The sequence below is a fragment of the Callionymus lyra genome, chromosome 17 (genome assembly GCF_982586985.1).
Source record: "Callionymus lyra chromosome 17, fCalLyr1.hap1.1, whole genome shotgun sequence".
NCBI lineage: Eukaryota > Metazoa > Chordata > Actinopteri > Syngnathiformes > Callionymidae > Callionymus > Callionymus lyra.
In genome coordinates this window covers 24,323,732-24,343,731 of record NC_141834.1, presented here as the reverse complement: position 1 = coordinate 24,343,731, position 20,000 = coordinate 24,323,732, and the positions used below count along the sequence as shown (strand labels likewise).

Below are 20,000 nucleotides of genomic sequence, written 5' to 3'. Positions count from 1 at the left end.
ATGTGTGTTTGATGATCTACTGACTCCTTCAAGAAACATCTGTGTTTGATGATCTACTGACTCCTTCAAGAAACATGTGTGTTTGATGATCTACTGACTCCTTCAAGAAACATGTGTGTTTGATGATCTACTGACTCCTTCAAGAAACATCTGTGTTTGATGATCTACTGACTCCTTCAAGAAACATGTGTGTTTGATGATCTACTGACTCCTTCAAGAAACATGTGTGTTTGATGATCTACTGACTCCTTCAAGAAACATCTGTGTTTGATGATCTACTGACTCCTTCAAGAAACATCTGTGTTTGATGATCTACTGACTCCTTGAAGAAACATGTGTGTTTGATGATCTACTGACTCCTTCAAGAAAAATTCTCTAGAAATCCTGTTGTGTTCTCAGTTTTATCTTGATCTTTAAAGTATATACTTTATTGAATATTGTTTTGATTGTTAAAGTTCTTTGTGACCCTGGTCTGGAAAAGCTCTCTATAAATAAAAATTACTTACTTACACACACACGCATTCGCACACACTGTCACACACACACGCGCACACACACACACACACGCTGCAGGAAACAGAGGTTTTCAAAATAAAACTTCTCTCGTGTCACATGAGCTTGAACAAGTAGTTGTGTTTGTCTTCACACACGTGTTGTTGTCATGTGTCACTTTGATTGTGCGTCTTTGAAGTAGCAACATCGTTGACATCCTTAGCTAGTGCTAACATTTAGCTAGCATTCCTGCGCTGATGCCTACATTAAACAACACATAAAAAATGAAAACAAAGTGAATATTTCCTGATTCGATGCTTTAAAACTATTATATTTACATTTGAAAGAAGTTTTTAAATCACAAACATTAGTGAACAAGAGGTTTTAATAAAAGCAAACAAACTCTGACGTCACTCGAGAAGATGTTTGCGCTCAGGTGTGACGTCACTCCTCACGCTTCTTCAGGTGACTCTGGAGTCACGTGACCGGAAGATTTGAGGCTCAAATATACGCGGGATAAACGTGTGGATGGCGACATCTAGCGGTGGAGTTTTTTAACGACATTGAAAAACATTCTTTGGTTCAACACACAGTGAGATGATCACGTGACGAAAGATCGTGACGTCAGGAATAAAAAAACACTTAAATTCTCAAAAAAACAACAAGAAATCCACAGAAAACACAAAGAAATGCAACGACACGAATATTTGAGAACATTTATGAGAATAAAAGTTTGTTTCACTGAGTTTATCGTTTAAGTTTCATGTGAAAAGTTAATAAACCTGAAGCATCGGTTGATAAATGTTCTTGAACGCCACACGTAGAAATAAATAAAGACACAACAACATTGAACGCATCGTTTATCCCACAAACACATGAAATTAACTTTTGTTTGATTTTAGAATCACTAATCAAAAGTTTCTACGTCAATATTAGGATTATTTTCATAAATGTCAGATGATGCGTTCAGGAGCGTCGTCCTCCGTCAGCATCTACTCTAATCTCCAGGATGTTCCTGAAGGCATCAAATAATCCAGAACTTCTGAGTCACAATGACGTGGTTTGACCCAGAACTTGGAGAGTCACCGATGATTCTGGCAGCCCTTGAATGCATCACGAGACACGTGAAGTCGTGAAGCCTGGAGACACGTCACAGGTGAACCTCTGCTCAACAGGCTCACAGATTCATCTGGAGTCCACTCGTGTGTGAGCCGCGACACCAAAGCTGTCTCTACAATCTTAAGGAAGTGTCGCCGCACTAGTGGCCACGTTCGAAAAAAGTACTAGTTGACCGGCACCGGGACGGCGTCCTTGCGGTGCACGCTGCGCACGTGGCGCCCCAGAGACTCCATCCACTTGAAGGACTTGCCGCAGTAGTTGCAGAGGAAAGGTTTGCCCTCGGTGTGGATGGTCTGGTGCCGGTTCAGGCCGCTGGTGGTGACGAAGGTCTTGCCGCAGATGTCGCAGCGGTACGGCCGCTCACCTGTGTGCGTGCGGATGTGCGCCACCAGGTGCGAGCAGTTGTTGAAGCGCTTGTCGCACACGGAGCAGGTGTAGGGTTTGTCGCGGCCGTCCTCGGACTCCAGCGTCTGGTAGAACATGAAGGGCAGGAGCGGGTTGTCCAGGGAGGCGTGGGGTCCGGGCGAGATCATGTCCTTGATGTGGGGGTCCAGGTCGGACATGGGCTCCTGGTCCGCGTCCATCCAGAAGTCTTCTCCCTGATCCTCCTCCTCCTTGACCCGAGCCGGTTCCAGACACTCGTCCTCGCAGTGCTGAGACTCTTCTGGGTCAGAACCGGACGGGAGCAGGTGAGGAGCAGGAGACGGGGGAGGAAGGAGCTCCAGGGGAGGAGGGGGAGGAGGAGGAGGAGGATGAAGAGGAGGAGGAGGATGAAGAGGAGGAGGAGGAGGAGGCTCTGACAGGGAGTCGTCCACTCGTTCTTCTTCTCTCGTCTCTGCATGAAAGAAAAACATTCTCTCGTCAGTTCACCATCTTGTCTTTCATTCTTTAACTCGAGTCCCGTAACATCTCGTTCTACGTCACGAATTTAAGAAACTATTTTCAAGTCTACTCGTCACGACGCATGCGCAGGAGGGATCGCCCCGCCCCCACCCTGAGATCCGCGGTCATCAATCAATACAATTGATTTGTGAAGAAAATAAAGAAGGAATGCGTGAGAAAGAGACAAACATGTGACGACACTTGAGCGACAAGAGAGTTCTGACCCTCCTCCAGGAGCTTGAGCTGCATTCGAAGACGCCCGATCTCCAGGTCCTTGGCGCGGCAGATCTCCTCGTGATAGATCGATATGGTCTTCTCCACCGCGCCCAGGATCTCCTCCGCCGCCGCCGTCAGCCGCTCGTTCAGGAAGATCCGCAGCGACTGCATGCTGGAGGCTCTGGCTCTGGTTTGCAGCTCGGAGACAATGAGAAACGATTTTCTGACGAGTCCCTGAACGTCACGCTTCGTTTGTAAATACGGAAATGATTCCCGGCCAGTGTGAGGTTTGTGGGAACAGCGCCGCTGCTGGCGTGGATGAAAATTACACTTGATTTAATCGCTTGTAAACTGATTTGTTTATTTATACTTTTATTTTTTGTATATTTATACTTTTAATTTATTATTTGTTTTATACTTTTAATATTTTTTTATTTACACTTACATTTTTTGTTTATGTATACTTTTAATTTATTATTTGTTTATGTATACTTTTAATTTATTATTTGTTTTATACTTTTAATATTTTTTTATTTACACTTACATTTTTTGTTTATGTATACTTTTAATTTATTATTTGTTTATGTATACTTTTAATTTATTATTTGTTTTATACTTTTAATATTTTTTTATTTACACTTACAATTTTTGTTTATGTATACTTTTAATTTATTATTTGTTTATACTTTTATTTTTGTATTTATACTTTTAGTTTATTTATGCTTTTAATTTATTATTTGTTTATACTTTTAATTTATTGTTTTTGTATATTTACACTTTTAATTTATTATTTTTGTTCCGTTTTTCAGCATTCGTCATTTTAATTTCCCAGACTAACCTCTAAGTTCATTTAGTACATGTTGTTTATTTTTAAAATAATACACATTTTAATGTTGAAATCATAAGAATTCAATAAATAGTACAAACATCACTTGATTCAAGTCACTCTGGACACAAGTCGTCTCTGGTGGTTTATTACAGTTTCAGCAGGAGGACAGGGTCGTGCATGAGGGGGAGGAGCTACAGAACAAGTGAGGGGGAGGAGCTACAGAACAAGTGAGGGGGAGGAGCTACAGAACAAGCGAGGGGGAGGAGCTACAGAACAAGCGAGGGGGAGGAGCTACAGAACAAGCGAGGGGGAGGAGCTACAGAACAAGCGAGGGGGAGGAGCTACAGAACACCATCCCACACGTGACGCTCGTGAGTCCACGTCACGGTAAACGAGAGGAAACAAGTGCTGCCGGTCGCGGCGGCGTGTTCACGCGCGAGCGTTGATGATCTCTATGAACTCGGGTTTGAGTGAAGCTCCGCCCACCAGGAAGCCGTCCACGTCCTTCTGCGAGGCGAGCTCCTTGCAGGTGGCGCCGGTCACGGATCCTGGAGACAGAGCAGTGAGCGCGGCTCGACAGGAAGTCAAAGAACTGGACGAACCTCCGTAGATGATCCTGACGGAGTTGGCGACGGCCTCGGACACGTTCTTCTTCAACCACTGCCTCAGTTTGTCGTGAACCTCCTGAGCCTGCGAGCGTCACGAATAAATGTTGGTATAAAAGTCTCCAGAACCAACAGAGCTACTGAGCATGTGCTGCTACATCATCTGTGATTGGCTGAAAGTTTGATCTGTAGCTCTGTTGGTCATACATTTGAAAATAATCTTGCATTTCATTTAAAAAAAAGAATAAATTAGAATAAAATAATAAAAGTGAGTAAAAGTAAAAGAGAATAAAAGGACAATAAAAGTATCTAATGCTTAAACAAACTCTGATCTGAGGAAACATTTCCACTGACGTAGTTCAAGGTCAAAGGGCGACGCTCTGATAGTCGTTATCTACCTGCTGAGGCGACGCGGTCTTGCCGGTGCCGATGGCCCAGACGGGCTCGTAGGCCAGAACCACTTTGCTCCAGTCCTTGACATTGTCTGGGTCACGCAGAGATAAGACTTTAGACATTCCTGCACGCTGGTGTGTGTGCACGTGCGTGCGCACGTACCTGCGATTACTTTGGTCTGAGCGTAGACCACCTTCTCCGTGATGCCGCCCTCGCGCTCGTCCAGCTTCTCGCCGATGCAGGCGATGACGCCCAGACCGCTCTCCAGGGCGTGCGCCGTCTTCTGGCCGATGAGCTGCGACCACGACTCGTCAGAATCTCAACGTGTTTCACCAGAACATGACGCTCACCTCGTCGCTCTCGCCGAACACGTGGCGGCGCTCGGAGTGACCCAGGATCACCCAACCCACGCCACAGTCCTTGATCATGGCAGGGCTGGAGGAGGAGGAGGAAGAAGATGAAGAAGAGGAAGATGAGGAATAAGAGGAGGAGGAGGAAGAAGAAGAGGAATAAGAGGAATAAGAAAAAGAGGAGGAAGAGTCAGAGGAAGAAGATGAAGAAGATGAAGAAGAGGAAGATGAGGAATAAGAGGAGGAAGAAGAAGAAGAAGAGGAATAAGAAAAAGAGGAGGAAGAGTCAGAGGAAGAAGATGAAGAAGATGAAGAAGAGGAAGATGAGGAATAAGAGGAGGAGGAAGAAGAAGAAGAGGAATAAGAAAAAGAGGAGGAAGAGTCAGAGGAAGAGGAGGAAGAAGAAGAGTCAGAGTCCCAGGTCTACACCCGACTCACCTGATCTCCCCTGTGAAGGCTCCCTTGGGAACCTTGTAGCAGTTCTGAGCAGCGACGCCAAACTTGGCGTCAAGGTGGGATCTGGCGAAGTCCAGGTAGATGGCGGGTGTTCCACACACCACGTCTGGAACACAAGGTCATCAGCACACGGTTCTCTGCTGCAACACTTCACACGCGTGTGATCTAGTTTCTAATGAAAGTTCTTCCTGCTCGGACTCTGAAGATCTTCTGACTCTGAAGATCTCCTGACTCTGAAGATCTTCTGACTCTGAAGATCTTCTGACTCTGAAGTTCTTCTGATTCTGAAGATCTTCTGACTCTGAAGATCTTCTGACTCTGAAGATCTTCTGACTCTGAAGATCTTCTGACTCTGAAGATCTCCTGACTCTGAAGATCTTCTGATTCTGAAGATCTTCTGACTCTGAAGTTCTTCTGACTCTGAAGATCTTCTGACTCTGAAGTTCTTCTGACTCTGAAGATCTCTGCACCTTCAGGTCCTGAACCTCAGATGTCGTCGTCTGAAGCTACATGAGATGTTGAAGACCAGACCCTGGATGTTCCTCACACATCTACTGAAGGCACCTGACGACCTCTCCTGGTCCAGGGCTCAATATTTCATCATCGATCTTGAAGAACTTTTGAAGAACTTTCTAAACATTTCAAGAGCTAAACGACCGTAACATTATGACCACTGGAGCAGCACACACTCGTAACTCAATCTCAGTCTATATTAAACAGCAGCTGTTCTTAGATATCAAAGGTCACTCAGAGGTCACGTAAAGGTCTGAGTTCACCATCAGAAAGGTCACTCTCGTGATGCGTTCAAGGGTTGTCGGGTCTCTACGGGGGGCGTTTTATCGCCGAGCAAAGTCCGCGCGTGCGTTCGTTGAGGCGTCGATGACACAATGTTCCGACAACTGAGCGAGAGGCGCCGTGAACGTCTCATGCGACGTTCACGGCGCCTCATGAAACCTGTTGCAGCGATAACTACAGGTTTCTCCGCAGCTTCTGACGTCATCAAACTACACTCGCGAACACGCGCGCGTCATCCGTGAGGCAGAAAGAAACGCGACCTTATTGCCGACCGACTGCACTTGAACGCACCACGCGACGTCACAGAAGCTGCTGGACTACGTGCAAAAGCCGTGAATATCTGAATCTTCTCAGTGAACTCAGCCTCACGACAGAGGGTCCGAGGGTCTCACGCACCGACGTTCGCGTCCACCTTCGCTGCGTTCATGGTCTGGATCAGATCCCCGAGACTCTTCTTGTCCCCGTTCATCTTCCAGTTTCCTCCCACGAAGAACTTCCTGCTCATGATGGCGGTTCTGGTTCTGGTTCTGGTTCTGGTTCTGGTTCTGGAAGACTGCAAGTGGATCGAACCGGGTCGAGGGCAGAGGAGCGGACGTGATAGAGCAGATGCGGGATTTATGTGCACGTCCTCGTCGACCCCGCCCCTGGTCCGCTGCGATTGGCTGGTGGCGGACCGCCCGTGAACGCGTCTTCACTGTCATGAGACGTTCAAGGACCGCGAGTTAAATCCTGTCGATTCCATTTTTAGCAGAAGGATGGTTTGAAGTATTTACTTTGGATTAATGTGTCATTAACTTAATTAATGACGATAGTATAGTTTAGTTTATGATTTAAATAGTTAAAGTTATTATTAATGATGATAATATAGTTGAGTTTGTGATTAAAATAGTTAAAGTTATTATTAATGATGATAATATAGTTGAGTTTGTGATTAAAATAGTTTAAGTTATTATTAATGATGATAATATAGTTTAGTTTATGATTAAAATAGTTAAAGTTATAATAGATATAAAAATAAACTTTATTAATGATGATAATATAGTTTAGTTTAATAATTAAAATAGTTAAAGTTATAATAGATATAAAAAAAACTTCATTAATGATGATAATATAGTTTAGTTTAATAATTAAAATAGTTAAAGTTATAATAGATATAAAAATAAACTTTATTAATGATGATAATATAGTTTAAATCAATGATTAAAATAGTTAAAGTTATAATAGATATAAAAATAAACTTCATTAATGATGATAATATAGTTTAGTTTAATAATTAAAATAGTTTAAGTTATTATAGATATAAAAATAAACTTCATTAATGATGATAATATAGTTTAGTTTAATAATTAAAATAGTTTAAGTTATAATAGATATAAAAAAAACTTCATTAATGATGATAATATAGTTTAGTTTAATAATTAAAATAGTTAAAGTTATACTAGATATAAAAATAAACTTCATTAATGATGATAATATAGTTTAGTTTAATAAGTTAAACTAGTTTAAGTAAGTTTTAAATAAGATATTTTTAAACTCGATAAACAAACTGTTCTCTGGTTGGTCCAGTGTCCGCTGATGACGCGCTCCCAGCATGCACTGCGTCAAGCCCTGGTCTCTACAAAACGGTTCAAAACGACAACAAGGTCCGGATCTTCAGACGTCATCACGTGACCCTCACGAGCAGCGTTTGTTTGCGAAGATGGTTCCGGAAGCACCGTGACGTCACTGTGGCACCGTGACGTAACTGTGTAGGTGACGCGCACTAAGGCTGCCGCGCGCCTGATGACGTCAGGACTAAAGCTCTTTAGACAATTTTCCAGCAGGTTTCTCTTAAAGAGAAGCCCACGCGCGTGTCAATGCAACAGATCGATAGAACTGCGACCTTCACCTCTAACCTCTCAAGGTCATCATGTTCAACTTTGAACCAGGAAACCATGGTTGACTCTCACTAAACCACGCCCACATTTGTCTTCTGAAACCAGCGCCATCTTGTGGACACATCATAGCACCACGGTTACGAGAACAATGACGTCATCGATCATGAAGGACGCAGCGCCACCACCAGGTTCAGGTGAGCGGGTCAGATCACAGCCTCTGACCTCTGACCCCTGACCTGGGAAAGAAGACTAGAATAAAACTCAATTGTTTTTAACTGTTGAACTTGATCAATAAAACTATTGATCCTGAAACAAACTAATGTTCTGTGGTTCTTTTGTGTAATGACGTCACACGTTTGCTGGCCTACGTCACACCATTCGTTCTCCAGGACAGTAAAAGAGTGTTTCCGCCCGGTCTCGAACCGGGGACCTTTCGCGTGTTAGGCGAACGTGATAACCACTACACTACGGAAACTGACATCTGTCCTGCCGAGTTTATATGATAAAGTTTGTCGCGTCATCATCTCACGGTGACGTGTTGCATGAACAGATGCTGGACTCATGTTGTGACGTAGTTCTGACGCGTCAGTGTGACGTAGAAGATGAAAAAATAAATACATCTGTTTCCGCCCGGTCTCGAACCGGGGACCTTTCGCGTGTGAGGCGAACGTGATAACCACTACACTACGGAAACCTGTGAGGATCACACATGTTGATCGATCGTATATCAGTTGAACAGAAGTTTGACTCCAGAGTTGTTTACAAACATAGAAATTTATTGAAAACCACGTGATCTTGAAACAATCAATCAATCAATCAATCAATCAATGAAAAAAATCAATCTGTTCTGGATGTGAAGCTCCTCAATGTTCTCCTGGAAATATATATGGAGTGAACTGGTCTGAAGGTCCAGTCCTGACCTCTGACCTGACCTCTGACCTCTGACCTGACCTGACAGTCCTGCAGCCTCTGAAGGTCGTGGGTTCATATCGTTCCGTCCTCCAGCAGCACGTTGAGTCCGGAGCAGATCCGGCTCAGGTGGGGTCTCAGAGGTCCTGAAGGCTCGTACAACCTGCTCAGAAGATCCGGGTCAGAGTAGTGGTTGAACACGTGTCTGATGCGACCCTGAGACTTGACGGTCAGATGGTTCTGGACCAGCTGGAGCAGAAGATCTCGACAGCAGGTCAGAAGGTCAGCCATGACCTCGTGGTCGAAGGTGAAGTCCACCTGTGGAGAGAGTAACATGAAGTACAAGTACCTCCAACATCAGTGTGTACAAGTACCTCATACATCAGTGTGTACAAGTACCTCCAATATCAATGTATATTCAAGTATAAGTACCTGGTACATGTGTGTATATACAAGTACCTCCAACATGAGTGTGTACAAGTACCTCCAACATGAGTGTATATTCAAGTACCTCGAACATGTATGTATATTCAAGTACCTCAAACATGAGTGTATATGCAAGTATAAGTACCTGGTACATGTGTGTTTATACAAGTACCTCGTACATGAGTGTATATGCGAGTATAAGAACCTGGTACATGTGTGTTTATACAAGTACCTCGTACATGAGTGTATATGCAAGTATAAGTACCTGGTACATGTGTGTTTATACAAGTACCTCGTACATGAGTGTATATGCAAGTATAAGTACCTGGTACATGTGTGTATATACAAGTACTTCGTACATGAGTGTATATGCAAGTATAAGTACCTTGTACATGTGTGTATATACAAGTACCTCTTACATGTGTGTATATATGAAGTACAAGTACCTCGTAGAAACTGATGGCTGTCATGTACATGTGTGTATATATGAAGTACAAGTACCTCGTAGAAACTGATGGCTGTCATGTACATGTGTGTATTTATGAAGTACAAGTACCTCGTAGAAACTTATGGCCGTCATGTACATGTGTGTATATATGAAGTACAAGTACCTCGTAGAAGCTGATGGCTGTCATGTACATGTGTGTATATATGAAGTACAAGTACCTCGTAGAAACTGATGGCCGTCATGTACATGTGTGTATATATGAAGTACAAGTACCTCGTAGAAGCTGATGGCTGTCATGTACATGTGTGTATATATGAAGTACAAGTACCTCGTAGAAACTGATGGCTGTCATGTACATGTGTGTATATATGAAGTACAAGTACCTCGTAGAAACTGATGGCTGTCATGTACATGTGTGTATATATGAAGTACAAGTACCTCGTAGAAACTGATGGCTGTCATGTACATGTGTGTATATATGAAGTACAAGTACCTCGTAGAAACTGATGGCTGTCATGTACATGTGTGTATATATGAAGTACAAGTACCTCGTAGAAACTGATGGCTGTCATGTACATGTGTGTATATATGAAGTACAAGTACCTCGTAGAAACTGATGGCTGTCATGTACATGTGTGTATATATGAAGTACAAGTACCTCGTAGAAACTGATGGCTGTCATGTACATGTGTGTATATATGAAGTACAAGTACCTCGTAGAAACTGATGGCTGTCATGGCTCCCTGGTGAAGCTTCTTCTTGAAGTCCTGAGCGATCTTCAGCTCGTCGGTGCTGAAGCAGTTGTTCCGGAACAAGACTCCGATCTTCACCGCGATCTTCACCAGGTTCTTGATCACCTTCTGAGCCTCGGACTTGTTCTGACAGTGATGGCGCGACACTCGGTACAGCTCGTCCAGGATCTCGCTGGTGGTGTCGTCGATGAACATCTGGACCGAACTCTTGCTGGCAATGGAGCTCAAGATCTTCTTCTGGGCCTTCATGGCCAGATCCTTGGAGCTGAACGCTTCCATCCTGCAGCAGAAGACAAGTCCACAGGTTACATTCCACACACACACACACGCACACACACACAAGCACACACACACACACACACACACGCACACACACACACAGCAAGCGTCGGCAGGTGAGGAAGGGGGCGTGGCCACATTCCACAGGCGAGTCTGCACCTGTCTGACATCTGCTGCTTCTTATTGGAGGATCTCACTCGAGGTCCAGAACTTCATGAAGATCCCCAGAAGATGACGGGCGGGTCCGACTCTCTAAGCTCTTCAACACGACAAAGAGGAAGTCCACTGCCCTGCCCGTGATGTCACTTCCTGTGTTGGAAACATGCAGTCGTCCAGAAGAACCTGAGGAACATGTGGAGGACCTGGAGCTCTCACCTGATGTCGACGGGCCTCAGAGCAGGCGATCCATGCCGAGCTGCTTCCTGGTCTGACACAGGCTGGACTTCCTCAAAGTGGCGAGCGGCAGAACACGCCTCGCAGCACACGTGTGACGCTGACGTGTGTGTCTGTTGTTCACCTGCAGGAATGTTGCTGAGCTCCACAGATCTGCACCGACAACCTCTCTGAGCTACACAAGCTCCGACTCGTTCACACACCAAAGTTACGCCACCGTAACTTTGAGAGGAGGGTTGCCATGGCAACAGGCCGGAAGCTGCACTTAAGTGGTTTCCTGAAGACTTCCTCTTTATCGGCTGATCTGAGCTGCAGTTCGCTCATCGGCCGGCAGGTGGCGGCACCACTAACCACTGTTGACACATTTATTTCAAAACACTTTCAACATTCCTGCAGCCACGTGACCCGTCAACGCACACACAACTGTACAACAATGATCTTATCAAGTGATGACACCATGAAATATTCAAAACAGACCTGATCAAAACACACTTTCATAGACACACACTCACACACACACACTTATACACGCACACACAGTTACATAGACACACACTCACGCTCAGTCACACGCTCACACACACAAACACACACGCACACACACTCACACACATACATAGACACACACTCACGCTCAGTCACACGCTCACACACACACACACTCACACACACATACATAGACACACACTTTCATAGACACACACTCACACACACACAAACACATTTACATAGACACACACTCACTCACACACTCACACACATACATCGACACACACTCACTCACACACACACACACATACATAGACACACACACACACACTCACGCTCACACACAAACACACTCACACACATGTACATAGACACACACTCACACACACTCACATAGACACACACGCACACACACACATATATAAACACACACTCACACACACACACTCACACACACATACATAAACACACACACACACACACATACATAGACATAGAAACTCACTCACACACTCACACACACATACATAAACACACTCACACACACACTTCAGTAGTTTAACTCCCTCTGGTGGTGACGGGGGGTCAAGGCGGGGGTGTTTGGGTTCAAGGGGCGGAGCCTCTGCTGCTCTCTGACCTGACGTCTGAGGTGGACAAGGCTCAGTTCTTCGCCAGGTCCAGTCAAGGTCACTGGTGACAGCAGAGGCTCGTCATGCTGGACCAGCTCCAGGGCAGGACTTCTCCAGCCTCTCAGTGAGGACCTGCTCCTGCCCTGGTCCTCAGGGGGGACGTCCACACGACGCCTCAGGCTGTCTCTGGGTAACGTGGGCGAACTGAAGTAGGGGGCGCTCTCTGTCTCAGGGATCAGTGGAGGGACGTGAAGGTTCCTCAGGTGTGAGAGTCCACCTGGACTCATCTCCTGGAGGTTCCTCAGGTGTGACAGTCCACCTGGACTCATCTCCTGGAGGTTCCTCAGGTGTGACAGTCCACCTGGACTCATCTCCTGGAGGTTCCTCAGGTGTGAGAGTCCACCTGGACTCATCTCGTGGAGGTTCCTCAGGTGTGAGAGTCCACCTGGACTCATCTCCTGGAGGTTCCTCAGGTGTGAGAGTCCACCTGGACTCATCTCCTGGAGGTTCCTCAGGTGTGAGAGTCCACCTGGACTCATCTCGCGGAGGTTCCTCAGGTGTGAGAGTCCACCTAGACTCCTCACCCGACGGTTCTGGTGTGTCTCCACGTGTCTCAGGAGCTGGTCCAGACAAAGACCCGGGTACTGAGTCCTGAGACCACCATGCTGAATCTTCTGCTCCTCAAACACCTTGAGGCTCTTGATGGGCAGCTCCGGGGTGGAGTCTGGAGTGGGTAGACCGGAGAGCAGTGAGGACCTCACGTGAGGCAGGTCTGTGGCTCTCCTCAGTCCTCGCTCGTGCGGGTCCACAGAGTAGGAGTTGGAGACCTTCTTCATCTCATCGCCGTCCAGGAGGCCGTTGAGCCTGGCGAGGCCGTGCAGGGACATCTGGACCTCTGGCTCCTTGATCAGCGTGATGGACTTTTGGTCCCTGTGAGAGCAGCAGCAGGAGACCAGGACCGCGGAGAGGACGGCGCCCAGAAGGAAGGCCACGAGCACGGCGGCGAGCAGCAGAGAGACGTGGAGCGAGGTGTCTTGGTGAGGACGTCGCACACCTGCAGGACACCACAGGTGAGCAGGCTTCAGGTGAGCGAACAGATCAAGTACCAACCGAACGGCGAGTCATGTGCAGGTGAGCACGAGTCACTGGAATCATCTGAGCAGAAGAACATCGGGTGAGGTCACATGACTGATGACATCATCACAACTATTACCTTCAAGAGAGTCTGTGAAGTTCTGGACGTTTCCTTCGAGTCTACAAGACCAAGAACATCAGGTGTGTGAGTGTGAGTGTGTGTGCGTGCGTGTTCATACCTCAACAATGGAGATACAGAGCAGCAGCTTCTAGACATCCAGACACAATAAGGATCTTTAGAGGAGAGACAAGTTCTGTAGGACAAACATCATCTTCATCAACATCATCATCATCATCTTCATCATCATCTTCATCATCTTTATCATTGTTATGTCTCGTGTGTCTTTCCCGGTGTTTCCTGTTTTTATTTTGAAACCTGCTCCTTCTGTGTGAGTTTCTTTCCCGGTCCCTCCCCCTGATGATTGTTATTGTCTACACCTGTCTTGTGTTCTCCTGCTGATTGTTATTGTCTCCACCTGTCTTGTGTTCCGCAGCTGCCACTGATTGCTGGCAGCCTTCTTATTCTGCTCACTCTCCCTCAGTCATTGTCGGTTCGTCACACTCACTGTCCCGTGTTGTCTAGTTTTTGTTTCACGTTATAGACTTCTGTTCCGAGTTTGTTTTCCTTCCCGGTTTTGACTCTGGTACGTTTTCTCGTTTTTCTGCCTGCCTGTGCCCTTGACCTGTTTTTTTGGATATTGTTCCCGTTTGCTGTTTTCCATGGACTGCTTTTGACGATCCCTCTGCCTGCTCCTAAATAAAACTGTCAAATTTGACGAACAGACACTTTCTGCTCCTGGGTTTCCTTCCGCATCCTGACAGAACGAACCGAATGAACCCAGCAGAAAGTTCCTCCCCCGAGTCCGGCATGACTTACCGTGAGCAAGTCTACCCCGTCGTCGCTGTCCTGTAAGTCGGACACCGCCACTGCCGTTGCCGCACCATCCACCGGCGCACTCAACCGCCCGCCTCTTTTCTCTGCTGCATTCCTGACAGAACGCACCAGAGTAGCATATATCCTTTTTCTGTTGTGCGGACGAGCGGAGGCCTGGACCACGGCTGAGTGGAAACGGCGGTCGGCCATCTGCGACTCCGGGGAGGACTTCTCCACGCGCATTTTTCAGCACGGCCCTCTGGGTCGAGAATCGGCTCAATCTCTCCTCCGCCTGTGCCAAGGGGCACAGCACGTGTCAGACTTCGCCACCCAGTTCCGCATCATGGCAGCGGAGAGCAACTGGCCCGACTCCACACTCGCGGAGGTCTTCATCGAGGCCCTCGCTCCCCAGATCCCTGTACCTCCTTTACCGCAAGCTCACTACCGCTGAACGGAACTATGTGGGGGATCGAGAGCTCCTCGCCATCAAGGGGTCTCTGGAGGAGTGGCGCCACTGGCTGGAGGGGGCGGAGAATCTGTTTGTGGTTTGGACCGACCACCGCAACCTGGAATATCTAAGAACTGCACGCCGGCTAAACCCATGCCAGTACCAGTGGTCGTTATTCTTCGCCAGGTTCAACTTTATGGTTACTTACAGACCTGGGTCCAAGAACTGTAAAGCAGACGCCCTTTCACGCATGTTTGACCCCACTGATTCTGACTCTTTCCCTGCCCCGATCCTGAAGCCGGGGCTTGTCGTGGGGTCGCTGGTTTGGGAGGTCGAGGAGCGAGTCCGGAGAGCCAACCGCCGGACTCCTCCTCCGTCTTCCATTCCATCTAACCGTCTCTTTGTTCCAGAAATCCTCCGAAAGCAGGTCCTCCACTGGTGCCATGCGTCCAAGTGGTCCTGTCACCCAGGACAGCAACGGTCCTTGACTCTGGTGAGGCGGCGGTTTTGGTGGCCTGGGCTTGCGAGGGACGTCGCGGAGTACGTGTAGGCCTGTCCGATGTGTGCAACCAGCAAGACCTCATCCGCCCCATCATCTGGGAAGCTGCTTCCCCTGCTGGTGCCTGATCGTCCATGGTCCCATATCTCTATGGACTTCGTCACCGGACTGCCGGCCTCGGAGGGCATGACTGCTTTGCCGACTGTCGTCGACAGGTTCTCTAAGATGGCCCACTTCATCCTGCTGCCCAAACTACCGGTCGCCCGAGACACGGCCGAGGCGGTCCTGGCCCATGTGTTCCGTCTCCACAGCCTGCCCCGGGACAGCCTGTTCGAGTGTGTCTACGTATCAACCACCTCTCTTTCCGGATCTCGAGGAGGAGGTCCAAGTCGCGTTGGCTCTGGTGCAGCAGTGTAAGCAAGACAGAAACTTTTGAGTTTGGCGGCCTCCGCCAAGTCTACTGCTGAACGGCGGCATTCAGACGCTCCTGCCTACAAAGTGGGGGACCGAGTGTGGCACTTAAGACCTCCACCTACCTTCTCGTAAGCTCGCTCCCCGATTCATAGGACCCTATGCCATCGCCAAGGTGGTGAACCCTGTCGCGGTCCGCCTACGCATCCCCAAGGAGATACGCATTCACCCCACGTTTCACGTGTCAAAGGTCAACCCGCTAAGGTGTCCCCACTGGTTCCGGCTTCTAAACCTACTCCCCCTCCTAGGGTGGTTGAGGGTGAGAGAGAGTTCACTGTACGCAAGTACGCAAGCTCTGTCTTGCCTCATTCTGTGCTTTGTTGTTGTTCTGGGTTTTTCTCTGTTCTGCCTGTTTGTCCCGTGTTCCGGGTGTCCTCATCTCGTCAGCTACATGGTGGGCTTAGGTCCGTCAGTGGCGGTCCCTTGATGGGGGGGAACTGTTATGTCTCATGTGTCTTTCCCGGTGTTTCCTGTTTTTCTTTTGAATCCTGCGCCCTCTTTGTCTCTGAGTTTCTTTTCCGGTCCTTCCCCAGCTGATTGTTATTGTCTCAACCTGTCTTGTGTTCTCCTGCTGATTGTTATTGTCTCCACCTGTCTTGTGTTCTGCAGCTGCCACTGATTCCTGGCAGCCTTCATATTCTGCTCACTCTCCCTCAGTCTTTGTCGGTTCGTCACACTTGCTGTCCCATTTTTGTCTAGTCTGTGTCTCAGGTTTTAGACTTCCGCTTCGAGTTTGTTTTGCCTTCCCAGTTTTGACCCTGGTGCGTTTTCTTGTTTTTCTGCCTGCCTGTGCCCTTGACCTGTTTTTTGGATATCGTTCCCGTTTGCTGTTTTCCCTGGACTGCTTGACGATCCCTCTGCCTGCTCCTAAATAAAACTGTCAAGTTTGACGAACAGACACTTTCTGCTCCTGGGTTTCCTTCCGCATCCTGACAATCGTATTCATCTTCATCTTCATCTTCATCATCATCATCTTCACTCACCTCCTGCAGGAACTGAAGTTGGAGCAGCGACTGAGAGGAACTCGTACTACGCAGCTTCTGAAGGCCACAAACACTGCGTGATGTTGTCGGTCCAGCTCCAGACCCAAAATTTGTCTGTCATCTCTGTTGACTGAACATCTGCCAGAAGAACATCTGAAGGTCAAAGTGTGTCCGAGTGAGTCCAGCACCTTCTGACCTGTCGGGGTCGTGGACGTGGATGTCCTCCAGGAGTCGACTGTTCAGCGAACCTTCTGTTCCCTCTGAGCTCAGCAGGATCTTCAGGACGTGTCCGTCTTCTGAGCCCACGAAGACCACGGTGGAGTTCTTGAAAGGTCCGGCTGACGTGTCCGCCACAATCTGGGTCAGCCTGACCCTGCACGAGCACACACACCACGTTGACAGCTTCACAACCACGAGTGATCACCTCGAGCAGCACCTGCTGGACGTGAGGGTGAAGAACGGGGTCTGACCGACCGCCTGGACCGACTCGTCCATGAGAGGAAAAGACTTGATGAAGTTCAGAGTCTCGTCTGGAAATGAAGTGGACGACTTGTAGAGAGAAGCAGAACCTTCACCAGCACAGCAGCCGGGTCTGAACACAACGACAAGAACCTTTGTTTTTGGTGAACTGTGATCAGGTTACAGGTTTCCATCACAAAACTGACCGAGGGTTCGGGACTCTGTCTTCAGGGACGGAGGTCCAGATGGACTCACTGCTGCGCTGCTCCTTGTAGGATCTGCTGAAGGTCTCCTCGATGTCGTCCATGTAGAAGGCACACAGAGCAGAACCTCTGATGCTGCGGACACACCAGGCAAGACTCAGTGAAGACCACAGGACCAGAGGATGGAGCTCACCTGTTGGCCTGCGTGCTGAAGGTGCTCAAGACCGCCGGTCTGTGGTTCAACTCCAGCACGTCGCTCACCGACTGCAGGACGTCGAAGTAGAAGAAGGAGTCTCCAGGTATGGAGCAGTTCAGCCGGGCTTTCAGGAAGGAGGTCCAGTGACGCTCGAGGACTCGAGGGGATCCGCCGTCGTCGTTCTTACACACACGCGCCACCCTGGAGAAGATCAGCTGAAGACACACACAAGAAGCTCTTGTGACCTCTCGTGACCCCCGTGACCTCTCGTGCTCAGGAGACGCACCTTCTCCGTGCTGCTGGTCTCCAGTGAGACCTCACTGAAGAAGAAGTAGACAAAGTTCCCGAAGTCCACGGTGTGCAGGAACCTGGGCTCTGAGGAGACATGAAGACACTTGGACTGAGGGGATATTTGACCTTCAGACTCCAGATGTCAGCATCATGTCCCTCCATCTTCTCACCTCGCAGCCACTTTGAGTCGTACTTGACAGTCCTCAGAACCGGGCGACTCTCGCCAAGACTACGATAAATCACCGCGTCAGTGTTCAGGAAGTCGGTGGTGGTGGCGGAGTAGAAGTCTCCTCCTGAGGACACACTGAGGAGTCAACATGTTGTGAGGACACTCAGGAGAAGAAGGTGTGAGATGTTGACCTGCAAACACACCAACGCTGGACTGATGCCAGTCAAAGGGGCAGCGAGCCTGACCCCCCAGGTCGCCCCCGTCCTGCTGCAGAGACCAGAGCTGCAGGAGAACAAGTGGACCATCAGAGGAACCTTCAGCTTCGATGGTCTTTGACTCCTGAAGGTCTTGGAGACACTTCATAATGAACTCACGTCATAGTTCCTGCAGGTCGGGTTGAAGCCGTTTGTGCCACAAACAAACAAAGTCTGGTCGTCCCGAGCAACCAGAACCTTGATGTAGTTGAAACATTCGTCCTGCCAAGGAGGAGCATTCATGAAAACACACACAGTTACACACTGACAAATACAGTAACACAAAGACACACATATTCAAACACACACTTGAGGACTCACAGTGTTCTTTCCCCTGACTCTGCAGTTCTTCTCAAGGTCGTGTGTCGTCCAGGTGAGCATCTTTCAGGGAAGCAAGGGTGAGAGAGTGAAGGTGTGAGAGAGTGAAGGTGTGAGAGTGAAGGAGTGAGGGTGAGAGAGAGTGAGGGTGTGAGAGAGTGAGGGTGAGAGAGAGTGAAGGTGAGAGAGAGTGAGGGTGTGAGAGAGTGAGGGTGAGAGAGAGTGAAGGTGTGAGAGAGTGAGGGTGTGAGAGAGTGAAGGTTTTTAGAGAGTGAGGGTGAGAGAGTGAGGGTGAGAGAGTGAGGGTGAGAGAGTGAAGGTGAGAGAGTGAGGGTGAGAGAGTGAAGGTGAGAGAGTGAAGGTGAGAGAGTGAGGGTGAGAGAGTGAAGGTGAGAGAGTGAGGGTGAGAGAGTGAGGGTGAGAGAGTGAGGGTGAGAGAGTGAAGGTGAGAGAGTGAGGGTGTGAGAGAGTGAAGGTTTTTAGAGAGTGAGGGTGTGAGAGAGTGAAGGTGTGAGAGAGTGAGGGTGAGAGAGTGAGGATGAGAGAGTGAGGATGAGAGAGTGAAGGTGAGAGAGTGAAGGTGAGAGAGTGAGGGTGAGAGAGTGAGGGTGAGAGAGTGAGGGTGAGAGAGTGAAGGTGAGAGAGTGAGGGTGAGAGAGTGAGGGTGAGAGAGTGAAGGTGAAAGAGTGAGGGTGAGAGAGTGAAGGTGAGAGAGTGAGGGTGAGAGAGTGAAGGTGTGAGAGAGTGAAGGAGTGAGGGTGAGAGAGAGTGAGGGTGTGAGAGAGTGAAGGTGAGAGAGTGAGGGTGTGAGAGAGTGAGGGTGAGAGAGAGTGAAGGTGTGAGAGAGTGAGGGTGAGAGAGTGAAGGTGAGAGAGTGAGGGTCTGAGAGAGTGAAGGTTTTTAGAGAGTGAGGGTGTGAGAGAGTGAAGGTGTGAGAGAGTGAGGGTGTGAGAGAGTGAGGGTGTGGGAGAGTGAGGGTGAGAGAGTGAAGGTGAGAGAGTGAGGGTGTGAGAGAGTGAAGGTGTGAGAGAGTGAGGGTGAGAGAGTGAGGATGAGAGAGTGAAGATGAGAGAGTGAGGGTGAGAGAGTGAAGGTGAGAGAGTGAGGGTGAGAGAGTGAGGGTGTGAGAGAGTGAGGGTGAGAGAGTGAAGGTGAGAGAGTGAGGGTGAGAGAGTGAGGATGAGAGAGGTGAGGGTGTGAGAGAGTGAGGGTGAGAGAGTGAAGGTGAGAGAGTGAAGGTTTTTAGATAGGGAGAGTGATGAGAGAGTGAGGGTGTGAGAGAGTGAGGGTGTGAGAGAGTGAGGGTGAGAGAGTGAAGAGTGAGGGTGTGAGAGAGTGAAGGGGTGAGAGAGTGATGGTAGA

General features: G+C 48.2%; 4 protein-coding genes and 3 non-coding genes across 8 annotated transcripts; 1 reads left to right on the top strand and 6 right to left on the bottom strand.

Moving 5' to 3' along the window:
- Nucleotides 1–873: 873 nt before the first annotated feature.
- Nucleotides 874–2,981, bottom strand: LOC148063093 (uncharacterized). Its single transcript, XM_087812726.1, has 2 exons — nucleotides 2,718–2,981; nucleotides 874–2,446 (listed from the first exon to the last, which is right to left on the bottom strand). Exons 1-2 carry the CDS (start codon nucleotides 2,878–2,880, stop codon nucleotides 1,776–1,778), a joined length of 834 nt encoding a protein of 277 aa, XP_087668852.1. The 5' UTR covers nucleotides 2,881–2,981; the 3' UTR covers nucleotides 874–1,775.
- Nucleotides 2,982–3,667: 686 nt separating this feature from the next.
- On the bottom strand, nucleotides 3,668–6,762 carry tpi1b (triosephosphate isomerase 1b). The gene is made up of 7 exons (XM_087813107.1): nucleotides 6,534–6,762; nucleotides 5,325–5,448; nucleotides 4,887–4,971; nucleotides 4,699–4,831; nucleotides 4,542–4,627; nucleotides 4,141–4,228; nucleotides 3,668–4,086 (listed from the first exon to the last, which is right to left on the bottom strand). Exons 1-7 carry the CDS (start codon nucleotides 6,640–6,642, stop codon nucleotides 3,968–3,970), a joined length of 744 nt encoding a protein of 247 aa, XP_087669233.1. The 5' UTR covers nucleotides 6,643–6,762; the 3' UTR covers nucleotides 3,668–3,967.
- Nucleotides 6,763–7,926: 1,164 nt separating this feature from the next.
- LOC148063091 (U7 small nuclear RNA) lies at nucleotides 7,927–7,983 on the top strand. Its single transcript, XR_015709225.1, has one exon. It is a non-coding gene; the product is annotated as a U7 small nuclear RNA (small nuclear RNA).
- A 433-nt stretch (nucleotides 7,984–8,416) lies between these two features.
- On the bottom strand, nucleotides 8,417–8,489 carry trnav-aac (transfer RNA valine (anticodon AAC)). The gene has a single exon. It is a non-coding gene; the product is annotated as a tRNA-Val (tRNA).
- A 146-nt stretch (nucleotides 8,490–8,635) lies between these two features.
- On the bottom strand, nucleotides 8,636–8,708 carry trnav-cac (transfer RNA valine (anticodon CAC)). The gene has a single exon. It is a non-coding gene; the product is annotated as a tRNA-Val (tRNA).
- A 61-nt stretch (nucleotides 8,709–8,769) lies between these two features.
- Nucleotides 8,770–12,254, bottom strand: tnfaip8l2b (tumor necrosis factor, alpha-induced protein 8-like 2b). 2 transcript variants are annotated; one of them, XM_087813110.1, is made up of 4 exons: nucleotides 11,204–12,254; nucleotides 10,988–11,137; nucleotides 10,511–10,829; nucleotides 8,770–9,241 (listed from the first exon to the last, which is right to left on the bottom strand). In XM_087813110.1, the coding sequence occupies exons 2-4, from the start codon at nucleotides 10,996–10,998 to the stop codon at nucleotides 8,999–9,001; spliced, it is 573 nt and encodes a 190-aa protein (XP_087669236.1). In that variant the 5' UTR covers nucleotides 10,999–11,137; nucleotides 11,204–12,254; the 3' UTR covers nucleotides 8,770–8,998. The 2 variants fall into 2 exon arrangements, with proteins under 2 accessions (XP_087669236.1, XP_087669237.1); XM_087813111.1 differs by lacking the exon at nucleotides 10,988–11,137.
- Nucleotides 12,255–17,681: 5,427 nt separating this feature from the next.
- Nucleotides 17,682–18,701, bottom strand: LOC148063087 (semaphorin-6C-like; the record flags this gene model as incomplete). The annotated part of the gene is given in 6 exon segments (XM_087813109.1): nucleotides 17,682–17,821; nucleotides 17,893–17,974; nucleotides 18,068–18,190; nucleotides 18,258–18,348; nucleotides 18,441–18,542; nucleotides 18,642–18,701. Coding segments are annotated over 6 exon segments (462 nt in total), but the record flags the coding sequence as incomplete, so codon positions are not given.
- Between the last annotated feature and the right edge of the window lie 1,299 nt (nucleotides 18,702–20,000).

Excerpts from the sequence above, each read along its gene's own strand:
- tpi1b (XM_087813107.1), bottom strand. The coding sequence starts at position 6,642 with ATGAGCAGGAAGTTCTTCGTGGGAGGAAACTGGAAGATGAACGGGGAC. Across the intron at positions 5,449-6,533 it reads GAAGGTGGACGCGAACGTCG|ACGTGGTGTGTGGAACACCC; the intron begins GTGCGTGAGACC and ends CTTGTGTTCCAG. Across the intron at positions 4,229-4,541 it reads AGACCGCGTCGCCTCAGCAG|GCTCAGGAGGTTCACGACAA; the intron begins GTAGATAACGAC and ends TGACGCTCGCAG.
- tnfaip8l2b (XM_087813110.1), bottom strand. Across the intron at positions 9,242-10,510 it reads CAGCCATCAGTTTCTACGAG|GTGGACTTCACCTTCGACCA; the intron begins GTACTTGTACTT and ends CTCTCTCCACAG.
- LOC148063093 (XM_087812726.1), bottom strand. The coding sequence starts at position 2,880 with ATGCAGTCGCTGCGGATCTTCCTGAACGAGCGGCTGACGGCGGCGGCG. Across the intron at positions 2,447-2,717 it reads GCTCAAGCTCCTGGAGGAGG|AGACGAGAGAAGAAGAACGA; the intron begins GTCAGAACTCTC and ends TCTTTCATGCAG.